Source organism: Heptranchias perlo, chromosome 1 (assembly GCF_035084215.1).
Source record: "Heptranchias perlo isolate sHepPer1 chromosome 1, sHepPer1.hap1, whole genome shotgun sequence".
Lineage (NCBI taxonomy): Eukaryota > Metazoa > Chordata > Chondrichthyes > Hexanchiformes > Hexanchidae > Heptranchias > Heptranchias perlo.
This window is the reverse complement of record NC_090325.1, coordinates 156,911,140-156,925,395: the sequence shown is the minus strand read 5'-3', so window position 1 is coordinate 156,925,395 and position 14,256 is coordinate 156,911,140. Positions and strand designations below refer to the sequence as shown.

At 43.5% G+C, this 14,256-nt stretch overlaps 1 protein-coding gene across 1 annotated transcript in view; it reads left to right on the top strand.

The window, feature by feature from the left end:
• The window catches only part of gucy1b1 (guanylate cyclase 1 soluble subunit beta 1), a 145,633-nt gene that overhangs the window by 101,730 nt on the left and 29,647 nt on the right, over positions 1-14,256 (top strand). The window contains exon 10 of the mRNA XM_067969961.1: positions 10,122-10,359. Coding sequence (XP_067826062.1) covers positions 10,122-10,359 — 238 coding nt within the window. The remainder of the gene's footprint in view (positions 1-10,121; positions 10,360-14,256) is intronic.

Genomic DNA, 14,256 nt, shown 5'->3' with positions numbered 1-14,256 from the left:
TATCTTTTACTTCCTGCTCGAAGCCCACCAGTACAATTTTCGAGTGGGCCTTGATTTAAGCGGTCCTGCTGGAAAGAGGTGGGAACTTTTCATTCCATACAAATCACGATCCGAGCACCCCAATGCCATATTTGTAATTATCATGTTTGCCCTGCAATTCATATGTGGTACAGGGTGGGAAACAGCCAGATCCAGCACAAGTTAAAGTGATCACTGGAGGAAGGTCTTGAAATATTATTAATTTATTGATTTAGCAGTTTTGAACCTTCAGGATTACCTGAATTGTCCTTCATGCACCTTCTGCAAAGTCCACGGCCCCAAAAATTATGCCTTCATCACCAACCGCCCATCCCCCCAATCTGTCCAGCCTTCCCCTTTAAGATGCTGCTGCAGCCCATGTTCAGTGGATGTTTGCTGGAATTCATGTCTTTCCAAAACAGTGAGTTACCTGTCAGCACTCAAATCGCACGTACAGCTCACCAACTGCATTAAAATGAGACGCAATCTTCATAATCGTTCAGGCCTCTCGACGGCAACGTTGGGCGGGCATTGCCATCGCTCTGCCCTCCGCCCGTCCATTTTACACCAAAGACCAAACTCAGGGCAATGATTAATAATGTGCTTGTCTTCAAGGATTATAATTTACTGGCATTGAGACAATTCAGAAATGCTATGCCTTCCACAGCCAATGGAAGCTTTCAGTTGGAGTCAAAACTGTTTATCTACCTCAATTGTGGATACAATTGCAAGTTACTAGGATAGAATCAGCAGTGCCTCCTAATTGAATTGAACCAAATTGAATTTCTTGAGGAAGTAAATAAAGTAGTAGTCAGGGGAATGTCTATGGATGTAGTTTATATGGACTTCCAGAAGACATTCGATAAGGTTCCACACAAGAGACCGTTAGCTAAAATTGATGGTTGTGGAATTGAAGGCAAATTATTGACCTGCCTGGGAGATTGATTAGGCGGTAAATGACAGAGTAGGGATAATGGGTATGTACTCGAATTGAAATGTCACTCTGCTTTTTAAGAAAGGAGAGGGAAACCAGGGAATTATAGACCAGTTAGCCGAACATCTATTGTGGGGAAAATGCTGGAGTCTATAATTAAGGATAGGGTGACTGAACACCTTGAGAATTTTCAGTTAATCAGAGACAGCCAGCATGGATTTGTGAAAGGTAGGTCGTGCCTGACAAACCTGATTGAATTTTTTGAAGAGGTAACTAAAGTAGTGGACAGGGGAATGTCAATGGATGTTATTTATATGGACTTCCAGAAGGCATTTGATAAAGTCCCACATAAGAGACTGTTAGCTAAGATAGAAACCCATGGAATCGAGGGAAAAGTACGGACTTGGTTAGGAAGTTGGCTGAGCGAAAGGCGACAGAGAGTAGGGATAATGGGTGGGTACTCACATTGGCAGGATGTGACCAGTGGAGTCCCGCAGGGATCTGTCTTGGAGCCTCAATTATTCACAATATTTATTAACGACTTAGATGAAGGCATAGAAAGTCTCATATCTAAGTTTGCCGATGACACAAATATTGGTGGCCTTGTAAGCAGTGTAGATGAAAACATAAAATTACAAAGGGATATTGATAGATTAGGTGAATGGGCAAAACTGTGGCGGATGGAATTCAATGTGGGCAAATGTGAGGTCATCCACTTTGGATCAAAAAAGGATAGAACAGGGTACTTTCTAAATGGTAAAAAGTTAAAAACAGTGGATGTCCAAAGGGACTTAGGGGTTCAGGTACATAGATCATTGAACAGGTGCAGAAAATAATCAATAAGGCTAATGGAATGCTGGCCTTTATATCTCGAGGACTGGAGTACAAGGGGGCAGAAGTTATGCTGCAGCAATACAAAACTCTGGTTAGACCGCACCTGGAGTACTGTGAGCAGTTCTGGGCACCGCACCTTCGGAAGGACATATTGGCCTTGGAGGGAGTGCAGCGTAGGTTTACTAGAATGATACCCGGACTTCAAGGATTAAGTTACGAGGAGAGATTACACAAATTGGGATCATATTCTCTAGAGTTTAGAAGTTTAAGGGGTGATCTGATCGAAGTTTATAAGATATTAAGGGGAACAGATAGGGTGGATAGAGAGAACCTATTTCCGTTGGTTGGGGATTCTAGGAGTAGGGGGCACAGTCTAAAAATTAGAGCCAGACCTTTCAGGAGTGAGATTAGAAAACATTTCTACACACAAAGGATGGTAGAAGTTTGGAACTCTCTTCCGCAAACGGCAATTGATACTAGCTCAATTGCTAAATTTAAATGTGAGATAGATAGCTTTTTGGCAACCAAAGGTATTAAGGGATATGGGCCAACGGCAGGTATATGGAGTTAGATCACAGATCAGCCATGATCTTATCAAATGATGGAGCAGGCTCGAGGGGCTGAATGGCCTATTCCTGTTCCTATGATTAATGGTGTCCCACAAGGATCTGTGCTGGGGCCTCATCTATTCACTATATTTATTAATGACTTAGATGACACAATAGAGAGCCATATATCCAGGTTTGCCGATGATACAAAGATAGCTAGCACAATAAGTAGTGTAGACGGGAGCATAAAATTACAAAGAAACATTGATAGATTAAGTGAGTGGGCAAAACTGTAGCAGATGGATTTCAACTCAGGTAAGTGTGAGGTCATCCACTTTGGACCAAAAAAGGACAGATCCGAGTGTTTTTTAAATGGTGCAAAGCTAGGAACAGTGGAAGTGCAAAGAGATTTCGGGGTCCATGTACACAGATCACTAAAATGTAGAAGTCAGGTACAAAAAATAATCAAAGAGACTAATGGAATGTTAGCCTTTATCATCTATAGGGCTAGACTATAAAGGGGAGGAAGTTTTGTTGCAGTTATACAAAGCCCTGGTTAGACTACATCTGGAGTAATGTGTACAGTTCTGGGCACCCCCACCATCAACATCCTGGGGGTCACCATTGACCAGAAACTTAACTGGACCAGCCATATAAATACTGTGGCTACAAGAGCAGGTCAGAGGCTGGGTATTCTGCAGCGAGTGACACACCTCCTGACTCCCCAAAGCTTTTCCACCATCTACAAGGCACAAGTCAGGAGTGTGATGGAATACTCTCCACTTGCCTGGATGAGTGCAGCTCCAACAACACTCAAGAAGCTCAACACCATCCAGGACAAAGCAGCCCGCCTGATTGGCACCCCATCCACCACCCTAAACATTCACTGCCTTCACCACCGGCGCACAGTGGCTGCAGTGTGTACCATCCACAGGATGCACTGCAGCAACTCGCCATGGCTTCTTTGACAGCACCTCCCACACCCGCGACCTCTACCACCTAGAAGGACAAGAGCAGCAGATACATGGGATCAACACCACCTGCACGTTCCCCTCCAAGTCACACACCATCCCGACTTGGAAATATATCGCCGTTCCTTCATCGTCGCTGGGTCAAAATCCTGGAACTCCCTTCCTAACAGCACTGTGGGAGAATCTTCACCACACGGACTGCAGCGGTTCAAGAAGGCGGCTCACCACCACCTTCTCAAGGGCAATTAGGGATGGGCAATAAATGCTGGCCTTGCCAGCGACGCCCACATTCCATGAACGAATAAAAAAAAGATGGGATATATTGGCCTTGGAGTGCAGCACAGATTCACCAGAATGTTACCAGGGCTCCAAGGATTAAATTACGAGGAGAGTTTACATGAACTAGGCTTGTATTCCCTGGAATATAGAAGGTTAACGGGTGATTTGATTGAGGTTTTTAGGATTTTGAAAGGAATTGATAGGGTAGATGGTTAAAGAAATTTTTTCACTGGTGGGGAGTCTCGGACAACGGGACCTAAACTTAAAATCAGAGCCAGGCCATTCAGGAGAGAAGTTAGGAAACATTTTTCACACAAAGGGTGATAGAAGTGTGGAACACTCTCCCATAAAAATCAGTAGTTGCTAGCTCAATTAATAATATTAAATCTGAGATCGATAGATTTTTGCTAGCCAAGGGTATTAAGGGATATGAAGTCAAGGTGGATAAATGGAGTTAGGATACAGATCAGCTATGTTCTCAATGAATGGCGGAACAGGCTTGAAGGGCTGAATGACCTGCGCCTGTTCCTATATTCCTTTCACTGATAAAACAATTAAGAATGCAATTTTCCTGTCAAATTTGGCTGAAGTATACTACTTTTATGTTGTACTTGTCTCGTATATGCTGGTTTGCAAACTAGGAAGGCTTTTGTTCATTCCTGCGGCGTGTGTTGAGTTACTTGATTTCACCTAGTGTGACGGTGAGGATGCTAAAATTGATCTCCCTGCCCTTGGTGAGTCAAAATCAGCCAGGCTTCTCACCCCTGATTACTGTCCAGCGATCTCTGGTTGGGGTTGTTGGGATGCTAAAAAGTGGGGAGAAAATAAAAGGTTATTTTTAGTTATGTAAGAAACATGGGGGTAAAAATTTGATATGGCACGTTTTCAGGTGCGTAACTGACGCTGCGCCTTGCGGTGTGCACCCAAATTGGTATGCCTAAGGCTCGACAGAAAAAGTGGTAAGCTACCGCCGCCTTTCTTGCCTCCAGATGCAGCTCGGCTATTTACTGCGTTCCAATTTGGGCCAGCTGCTTTGCTGGCAGTAAGTCCAGGGAGGGGGACTGAGCATGGGCTGGCAGCAGCCCACAGTAATGCTGTGGAACTAGGAGGCACACTTGCTCCACAGCAAGATAAGGAAAAAAAAACTTACATATTTGGTGGCGGTCCCTTTAAGGGCACAAGTAGACCAGATAATGCAGGCCTAGCTCTACGCCGCTCTGCAATGCCGGATTTCCTGGAGGGGTCCTGAAGCAGGCATTAGGCCCAACAATTACATATGGAAGGGGCCTAACATCTGTTTCAGGCGGGCACCTTGGACGCCTGGGAAGCCGCCTTCACCTACATGGCGGCATCCATACCCCAGGCACAAATGCAGCTCGAAATTGGTCCTTGCTGTCCCTCCCACCCATGGTGTTCAAGAGGCTGGATATGGGCGGATCACAAGTGGGCAAATGAACCAATAGTAACATTTAACATTGAGAAACATAAAGTAATATGTGGTAGTGGTAGAAATAATAAATATAAGCCTGGAAATTACAAAGAAATATTAGCAATTGAATATTTAACAAATAATTTTTCTCCGCAATTTTAACAGAAATGTTAGCCCATTTACGGGTTAAAATAGTAGACTAAGAAATGTTATCTGAATATATTAAGCACATAAGCATACAATCATAACACAAACAGCAATTTCTGTGCTATGATTGTATGACAAAAGTGGTATAATTAATTCAAGTGCAGCAGATAAAAGATTTGAACAAGCTGCTTGATCGGACATTGAAATTATTGTTACATTCATGGCAGCAATTACTAAGACAAATGGAAGAAAGAAAGAAAGAAAAATAACTTACATTTATATAGCGCCTTTCACGACCTCAGGACATCTCTAAGCACTTTTCAGCCAATGGAGTACTTTAAAAGTGGTCACTGTTGTAACGTAGGAAATGCGGCAGCCAATTTGTGCGTAGCAATATTTATTGAGGGATAAATATCAGCCAGTACACTAGGGAGAACTCCCGAGCTCTTCTTCGAAATAGTGCCGTGGGATGTTTTACATCCACCTGAGAGGGTAGTCTGGGCCTCGGTTTAACGTTTCATCCAAAAGGCGGCACCTCCGACAATGCAGCATTCCCTTGATAGTGCACTGAAGTGTTTGGAGTGTCTGGAGCTTCAAGTTTCTGGAGTTTGACTTGAAGCCACAGCCTTCTGACTTAGAGGCAAGAGTGCTACCACTGAGCCAAGGCTGATACTTTAGAATTTATAGTACTTTAGGATTTATAGTTTATCTATAGAGTTTTAATCCAAGGAGATTATCCTGACCATAATTGTCAAGCACAATAAAGACCAGAGAATTATACGGCTCTTTTATTCCCAAACGTGGTACGTGTTTGGACCACTTAAAGCAATTAATACAATGTTGTTCATATTGTTTTAAATACATATTTTCTTTCTCTTTTAATCACTCTACAGAGAACCCGTTTGGTACCCGCAGCTCACCGGCTGCATACAAATGAGACCAGAACCTGAAAATTGTTCGGGCCTCCCCACCCTGGCTTCGGGCAGGTGGTGATGCTGCTCCACCAACTCCACAGCCAATTTGAGCATATGTTTAAAGTCACTCCCTATGAATTTGTGCTTCCAGCTTAGGGTTCCGAGCACTAAGAGCACACATCAGGATTTTGTAAAATGTACTATTTTTGAGTATTTTCTGCCCTTTTTACTCTAGATGTTTCGGTTTATGTATTTTAGATTACTGTCATAGATGAGTCCCCGCTTTGAGTGTACTTTCACTAGCTTTGTCATCTATGTAAATTTTGAAAGCATGCGCCGGAAAACGAACATAAAACCTTTATTTAGTTTTCTTCAGCCATCGAATCTACCCTGCGCCACCATAGGATTCTCTTTGCATATTCCAGATCTCATTTTGGGTTTTAACCACCCTATAAATTTATTGTATAATAGATTAATAGTAATATAACATATATTTAGAGTAGAGATTAGACTATGCTAACTCTTTGAAACAAGGCACATAAGAAATGGTTTGCAATCTTTATTCTAAACTATGTATTTTATTATTAACTTTTGTATATATGCAATTAAGTAACTAAAGAGGAAGAATTGGTTAAGGGTCCGTTCTAGGTGTTGTTAGCGCGATGCGCTATCTGCGCTAACACCCAGCGCCCGACAGACCCTGGGCAAGCAAGACGCAAGTTTGGTCCCAAGGGAGCACTTACCTGCAATCAGTGTTCCTTTCCAGGCCTTGCATGTGTGGAATGGATGCAATTTGTAATTTTCACCACCAGAGGGAGCTCCATCTCTTAAAGGGAAGATGTTTCTCAGAAATCTCTTAAAGGTAGCTGGTATGTGTTATTTGCTGAAAATAACAGTCCACTGTCTGTCTGAATGGAGAATGAACAGAGATCAGACTTCGCACACGTCAAACACAGATGTAGATCCCATCCCTATGTTTACACACTGATAAGTTATGTTAAAACATTGAATAAAGGTTGCGCATTACTAAATCCCACATCCTCCAGTCTGCACACCAGACCTCACCACTCTGCCGATCTGAGTTGGTGCCAGGCCTGCGAGAGTGCATGCACCAAGGTTCTCTTCTGATGCACCAGAGACCTTGGGTGCGAGAGGTGGACAGAAGGAGTGACATCCTATATCCGCAGTGGTTGGGGTGGGGGTGCAAGAGGGCCTCCAGACATAGACTCAAAAGACAGTGGGAGGCAGCGGGGGACGAAGTCAATGCCAGGCGCACAGCATCATGAACATCGATGCAGTACAGGAAGAAGTTCAATGCATTGACATGAGTGGTCAAGGTGAGTGAGGTCAGCTGTCAAGTGGTGTCTCCTACCAACTGCACCACGCACTATACCCCCCAACCCCCACACACCAACAAACTCTTTCCATCAGTACTCAAATCTTCCCATCAGATGCTTCCTCCCGCCCTTACACATTACCACTGTTTCAATCCGCCCAACCACATTTCACAGGCCACACACACTGGCAGCTATTCAACCATGATAGGCATATCACCTAGGCACACACCTCGCTTTCTGGCAGGAGAAGGTGGCACATATCAAGAGGCAGCAAGTGGCAGTGGCATTTAGCCCTTCGAGCCTGTTCCAACATTCGATCAGATCATGGTGGACCTGTGACCTAACTCCATATACCCGCCTTAGCCCCATATGCCTTAACAACCTTGGTTCACAGAAATCTATCAATCTCAGATTTAACATTCACAAGTGAGCTAGCATGATGCAGAAGAGCGTTCCAAACGTCTCCGACCCTTTGCGTGTAGAAGCATTTCCTAACTTCACTCCTGCACGTCGTGGCTCTAAATAGGAACATAGGAACTTAGGAACAGGAGTAGGCCATTCAGCCCCTCGAGCCTGCTCCGCCATTTGATAAGATTATGGCTGATCGGTGATCTAACTCCGTATACCTGCCTTTGGCCCATATCCCTTGGTTGCCAAAAAGCTATCTATCTCAGATTTAAATTTAGCAATTGAGCGAGCATCAATTGCCATTTACGGAAGAGAGTTCCAAACTTCTACCACCCTTTGTGTGTAGAAGTGTTTTCTAATCTCACTCCTGAAAGGTCTGGCTCTAATTTTTAGACTGTGCCCCCTACTCCTAGAATCCCCAACCAGCGGAAATTGTTTCTCTCTATCCACCCTATCCGTTCCCCTTAATATCTTATAAACTTCGATCAGATCACCCCTTAACCTTCTAAACTCCAGAGAATACAACCCCAATTTGTGTAATCTCTCCTCGTAACTTAACCCTTGAAGTCCGGATATCATTCTAGTAAACCTACGCTGTACTCCCTCCAAGGCCAATATGTCCTTCCGAAGGTGCGGTGCCCAGAACTGCTCACAGTACTCCAGGTGCGGTCTAACCAGGGTTTTGTATACCTGCAGCATAACTTCTGCCCCCTTGTACTCTAGTCCTCTAGATATAAAGGCCAGCATTCCATTAGCCTTATTGATTATTTTCTGCACCTGTTCATGACACTTCAATGACCTATGTACCTGAACCCATAAGTCCCTTTGGACATCCACTGTTTTTAACTTTTTACCATTTAGAAAGTACCCTGTTCTATCCTCTTTTGACCTCACATTTGTCTACATTGAATTCCATTTGCCACACTTTTGCCCATTCACCTAATCTATCAATATCGCTTTGTAATTTTATGTTTTCATCTACACTGCTTACAATGCCACCAATCTTTGCGTCATCGGCAAACTTAGATATGAGACTATCTATACCTTCATCTAAGTTGTTAATAAATATTGTGAATAATTGAGGCCCCAAGACAGATCCCTGCGGGACTCCACTGGTCACATCCTGCCAATGTGAGTACCCACCCATTATCCCTACTCTCTGTCGCCTTTCGCTCAGCCAATTTCCTAACCAAGTCCGTACTTTTCCCTCGATTCCATGGGCTTCTATCTTAGCTAACAGTCTATTATGTGGGACCTTATCAAATGCCTTCTGGAAATCCACATAAATAACATCCATTGACATTCCCCTGTCCACTACTTTAGTCACCTCTTCAAAAAATTCAATCAGGTTTGTCAGGCACGACCTACCTTTCACAAATCCATGCTGGCTGTCTCTGATTAACTGAAAATGTTAGGCTATGTCCCTGCACCCTAGCATTGAAGTCTAGGAGACCTCCAAAAACGGTTACAAATGTCTCGGCGGCCAGAGGCAATAAACCTGTAAATCCCCCCTGGTCTCTTTAAATAGTGCCGGTGGGGAGGTCCTCCAGGCACTCTAAGACATGTTCAGGTGGTTGGGGTTAAGACTGTGCATTAAGTCCCAAAATGGTGTCGATCACTTTAAATCAGCGTTGCACACTGATTGAAGCCATTTTTTCTCTACTTTACATGATTCCAGCTTTTCTTATCTGCACCTGTGCTAACTCCTATACCAACAAGGCGTCTGGCGCACGTCATGCTGGAAACGTGCGTGCGCATCCAAGATGCCATCTTGGATGTCGGAGAGGCCGTGTAGCGCCGAAACAATGGGCGTTACACGGCCCAATTTAGCGTCCTAACTGTCTCCATCTAATGTCTTCAAAGTTCCAGGTCAACTCTTCAGTTGTTGAACAAGTTTGGCTCATAAGCACTCCTCAAACAGCTAACAGAGCTTTTTGGATTTGAATAACTTAAACCTAAAGGAATTGCCAGTCAGACACATAACTAAACAAATCACAATGTATATTTTTGTTTGAATTAGATGGCTTGGCACGTCACTCAAGCTATCTGCTTGGAGACCTAAATGAAATGTCCTTGCAACATATGTATCGATTTAGACTTGGGATGTGATTCTGAATGTGACTGATTTTTAACTCCCTATATTTTGTGACTATATTAAATGAGTCAGTATCAAGCTAAAACTGGAAAAAAATGGTTATTTTTTAGCATTTCTACTCTATGCTTTAAAGTTGACAAAGAAAATTGAAATATTCAGAATGCTTTGAAAATGTTTCATTCAGCTGAACGTTCACCTGTTTTTCAGATTACTATATTCAGTTCTTCCCCATTCTGTTGCCAATGAGTTGAGGCACAAACGTCCCATTCCTGCCAAACGGTATGACAACGTAACCATCCTTTTTAGTGGAATTGTTGGATTCAACACCTTCTGCAGTAAACATGCCTCGGCAGAGGGAGCTATGAAAATTGTAAATCTCCTCAATGATCTTTATACAAGGTTTGACATCCTCACAGATTCACGCAAGAACCCTTATGTGTACAAGGTGAGTTGCACTGATTTTATTTTGCTCAATTTGGAATTAAAGATAGGATTCCTGCACACTATGGGCTATTACAAAACTTTGTTCCTGTCATGGAGTGTCACTCACTGGGAGTGGTGATCACAGAATCAGCCGCAGAGGTCAGCATGCCTGATTCGCTGCACCCTATTCTACAATCATAGAATCATACAGCACAAAAGGAGGCCATTCTGCCCATCGTGCCTGCGCCGGTTCTTTGTAAGAGTTATACAATTAGTCCCACTCCCCTGCTCTTTCTCCATAGCCCTGCAGTTTTTCCCCCTTCAAATATTTCTCCAATTCCCTTTTGAAAGTTACTGCTTCCACCACACTTTCAGGCAGTGCATTTCAGATCATAACAACTCGCTGAATAAAAAAAATTCTCCTCTTCTCCCATCCAGCTCTTTTGCCAATTACCTTAAATCTGTGTCTGCTTGTTACTCACTCTCCTGCCAGAGGAAACAGTTACTCCTTATTTACTTCATCAAAACACCTCATAATTTTGAACACGTCTATTAAATTTCCCCTTAACCTTCTCTGCTTTAAGGAGAGCAACCCCAGCTTCTCCAGTCTCTCCACATAACTGAAGTCTCTCATCCCTGGTACCATTCTAGTAAATCTCCTCTGCACCTTCTCCAAGGCCTCGTCATCCTTCCTAAAGTGTGGTGCCCAGAATTGGACACAGTACCCAGGTGAGGCCTAACCACTGGATTTATAAAGATTTAGTATAACTTCCTTGCTTTTGTGCTCTATGGCTCTATTTATAAAGCCCAGGATCCTTATGCTTTGTTAACAGCCTTATCAACTTGTCCTGCCATCTTCCAAGATTTGTGTACGTAAATCCCCAGGTTTCTCTGTTCCTGCACCCCTTTTAAAATTGTACCATTTAATTTATATTGCTACTCCTCATTCTTCCTTCCAAAATGCATCACTTCACATGTCTCTGCATTAAATTTTATCTGCCATGTGTCTGCCCAGTGCTCTTATTGAACGACGTTATGCTCTGGGAGCAAAAAATGGTCAATATGTTTTTTTTGAACTGTTAGAAATATGCATTCTTAATGTTATGAACAATGATGCTTTAAAACTTAAAAGACTCACTGTTTCTCTGAATATTATTCCCTGGTGAAACAAAGCAAAATATCATCAATCAAAAATATCTTTTACCAGCAATTTAAATGTGAAAGTAGATTTAAACAATACCCTAATAGAACTATGGCCATATCTTGAAGGTGCCATTAATTTTGGCATCACTTTACCTCCATAAAGAAAGTGGTAGTCTGGATGTTAAGGGTCCTTTGGATGGTATCAGCACAAGTTACTTACATTTAAGTTTAATAATGTTACAAGTTTATCAGCAATGAACTAAAATCAATAATTGTGCGAAATATTGGGGTAGAGGTCTCATTTTCAAATGCCACACTGGATATACAAAACTTTCAAATAGCACTATCATACCCTCTCTATACTGCAGGATAGACTTTGATGTAAAAGTGCTGTCGGAGGCCATGCAATAGCGAAAAGACAAACCATCATCTTAAACCCCTCTCCCCTGCCTCCTCTGCCCTCATCTCCAACAACAAATGCGAGGATTTCTTTGTCACTCAGATTGAGACCATCCATTCAGCTGCCTCTGCCATGTCACTCCCTTCCCCTAGCCCACTAAGCCAAATCTTCCCCTAATGTTCCCACTGCCCTAGCCCTGAAATTGCATTCTTCTCTTGTTTCTCTCCTACCTCCCCTAATGCTCTCTCCGAGCTCATCTTGACCATGAGACCCATCTCCTGCTCACTTGCTCTATTCCCACCAAACTGCTGACCACCCAACTTCCCTTTCTGGCCTCCATGATAGCTGATATTGTAAACGGTTCCCTCTCCTCAGGTACTGCTCTCCTCCCCTTCAAATCTGCCGTCATTACCCCCTCCTCAAAAAACCCATCCTTGACCCTTCTGTCCTTGCAAACTATCACCCCATCTCCAACCTCCCTTTCCCCTTCAAAGTCCTTGAACGTGTTGTCGCCGCCCAAATCCGTGCCTACGTTAGCTGCAATTCCATGTTTGAATCCGTCCAACAGGATTCCGGCCCTGCCACAGAACTGAAACGGTCCTTATTAAAGTCACAAATGACATCCTATGTGACTGACCGTGGTAAACTATCCCTCCTCATCCTTCTTGACCTGTCTGCAGCCTTTGACACGGTTGACCACACCATCCTCCTCCAGTGCCTCTCCTTCTTCGTCTAGCTGGTTGGGACTGCCCTCGCCTGGTTCTATTCTTACCTATCCAGTCGTAGCCAGAGAATCACTGCAATGGCTTCTCTATCCACTCCCACACTGTTACCTCTGGAGTCCCCAAAGCGGCTATCCTTGGCACCCTCCTATTTCTCATCTACATGCTGCTCCTCAGCGATATCCTCTGCAAACACGTCAGGTTCCACATGTACACTGATGACACCCAGCTCTACGTCACCAGCACTGCTCTTGACACCTCCACTGTCTCTGATTTGTCTACTGCTTATCCGACATCCAGTACAGGATGAGTAAAAATTTCCTCCAACTAAATATTGTAAAGACCGAAGCCATTGTCTTTGGTCCCCACCACAAACTCCATTCCCTAGCCACCGACACCATCCCTTTCCCTGCCACTGTCTGAGGCTAAACCAGACCGTTTGCAAACTTGGCGTCCTATTTGACCCTGAGTTGAGCTTCCGACCATATATCACTTCATCACCAAGACCGCTTACTTCCACCTCTGTCTCTGCTCCCCTGCTGCTGAAACCCTCATCCATGCCTTTGATACCTCTAGACTTGACTATTCCAATGCTCTCCTGGCCAGCCTCACATCTTCCAACCTCCATAAACTCATCCAAAACTCTGCTGCCCATATCCTAACTCGCACCAAGTACTGTTCACCCACCACTCCTGTGCTCGCTGACCTACATTGGCTCCCCATCCAAGAATGCCTCGATTTTAAAATTCTCATCCTTGTTTTCAAATGGCCTTGCCCCTCCCTAACCTCCGCCAGCACTACAACCCTCCTGGATCTCTGCACTCCTCCAATTCTTGCCCCTTGCGCATGCCCAATTTTAATTGATCCACCATTGGAGAACATACCTTCAGTTGCCTAGGCCCTAACTTCTGGAATTCCCACCCTAAACCTCTATGCCTGTCTACCTTTCTTTCCTCCTTTATGACGCAATTAAAAACCTACCTCTTTGACCAAGCTTTTGGTCACTTGTCCTAATATCTCCTAATGTGGCTTGGTATCAAATTTTGTTTGATAACACTCCTGTGAAACATCTTGGGACATTTTACTACGTTACTACGTTAAAGGCTTTATATAAATGGGACTTGTTGGTGCTCCTGCTGCTACAGCAAAGGTCAAACAGTTCCTGAATAAGCTGCACCATCTTTCTCTTGATTAATTTTTCCATTGTTGTTGAATCAAGGCAATTTTGTTTGGTGGTGGTTCTGAAATATAAAAGGTGCTTAAATCACACACTTTACTATCACCAGCAAACTAAAGGGTGTGCATGAACATAATTAGGCAATAACTTTTAGATTACCTTCAGCAGACACAGGGCTAGAAATGGCTCCATTCATTACATCATAGAAAGTACGTGACTTTGCCCATGGAATAAAAGTGATGCATGGAAGAATTTCTAGCTGTTGCTGTCTGAGGAGGAGTGGAATGAACAGGGGATGAGGGTAACCAGCAGAAGGATAACAGCACTACAAACGTCACAAATTACCTTGCTTTATCAGAGGAGGACTGACAAAATGATTCCAGCTTTCCAAGAGGGGTTAATTGAGTTAATATCTAATGTTTAATTTGATTCAAAAGAATCCTAAGTGGTTCTAACTGCTCTATAGTACTCTACAGG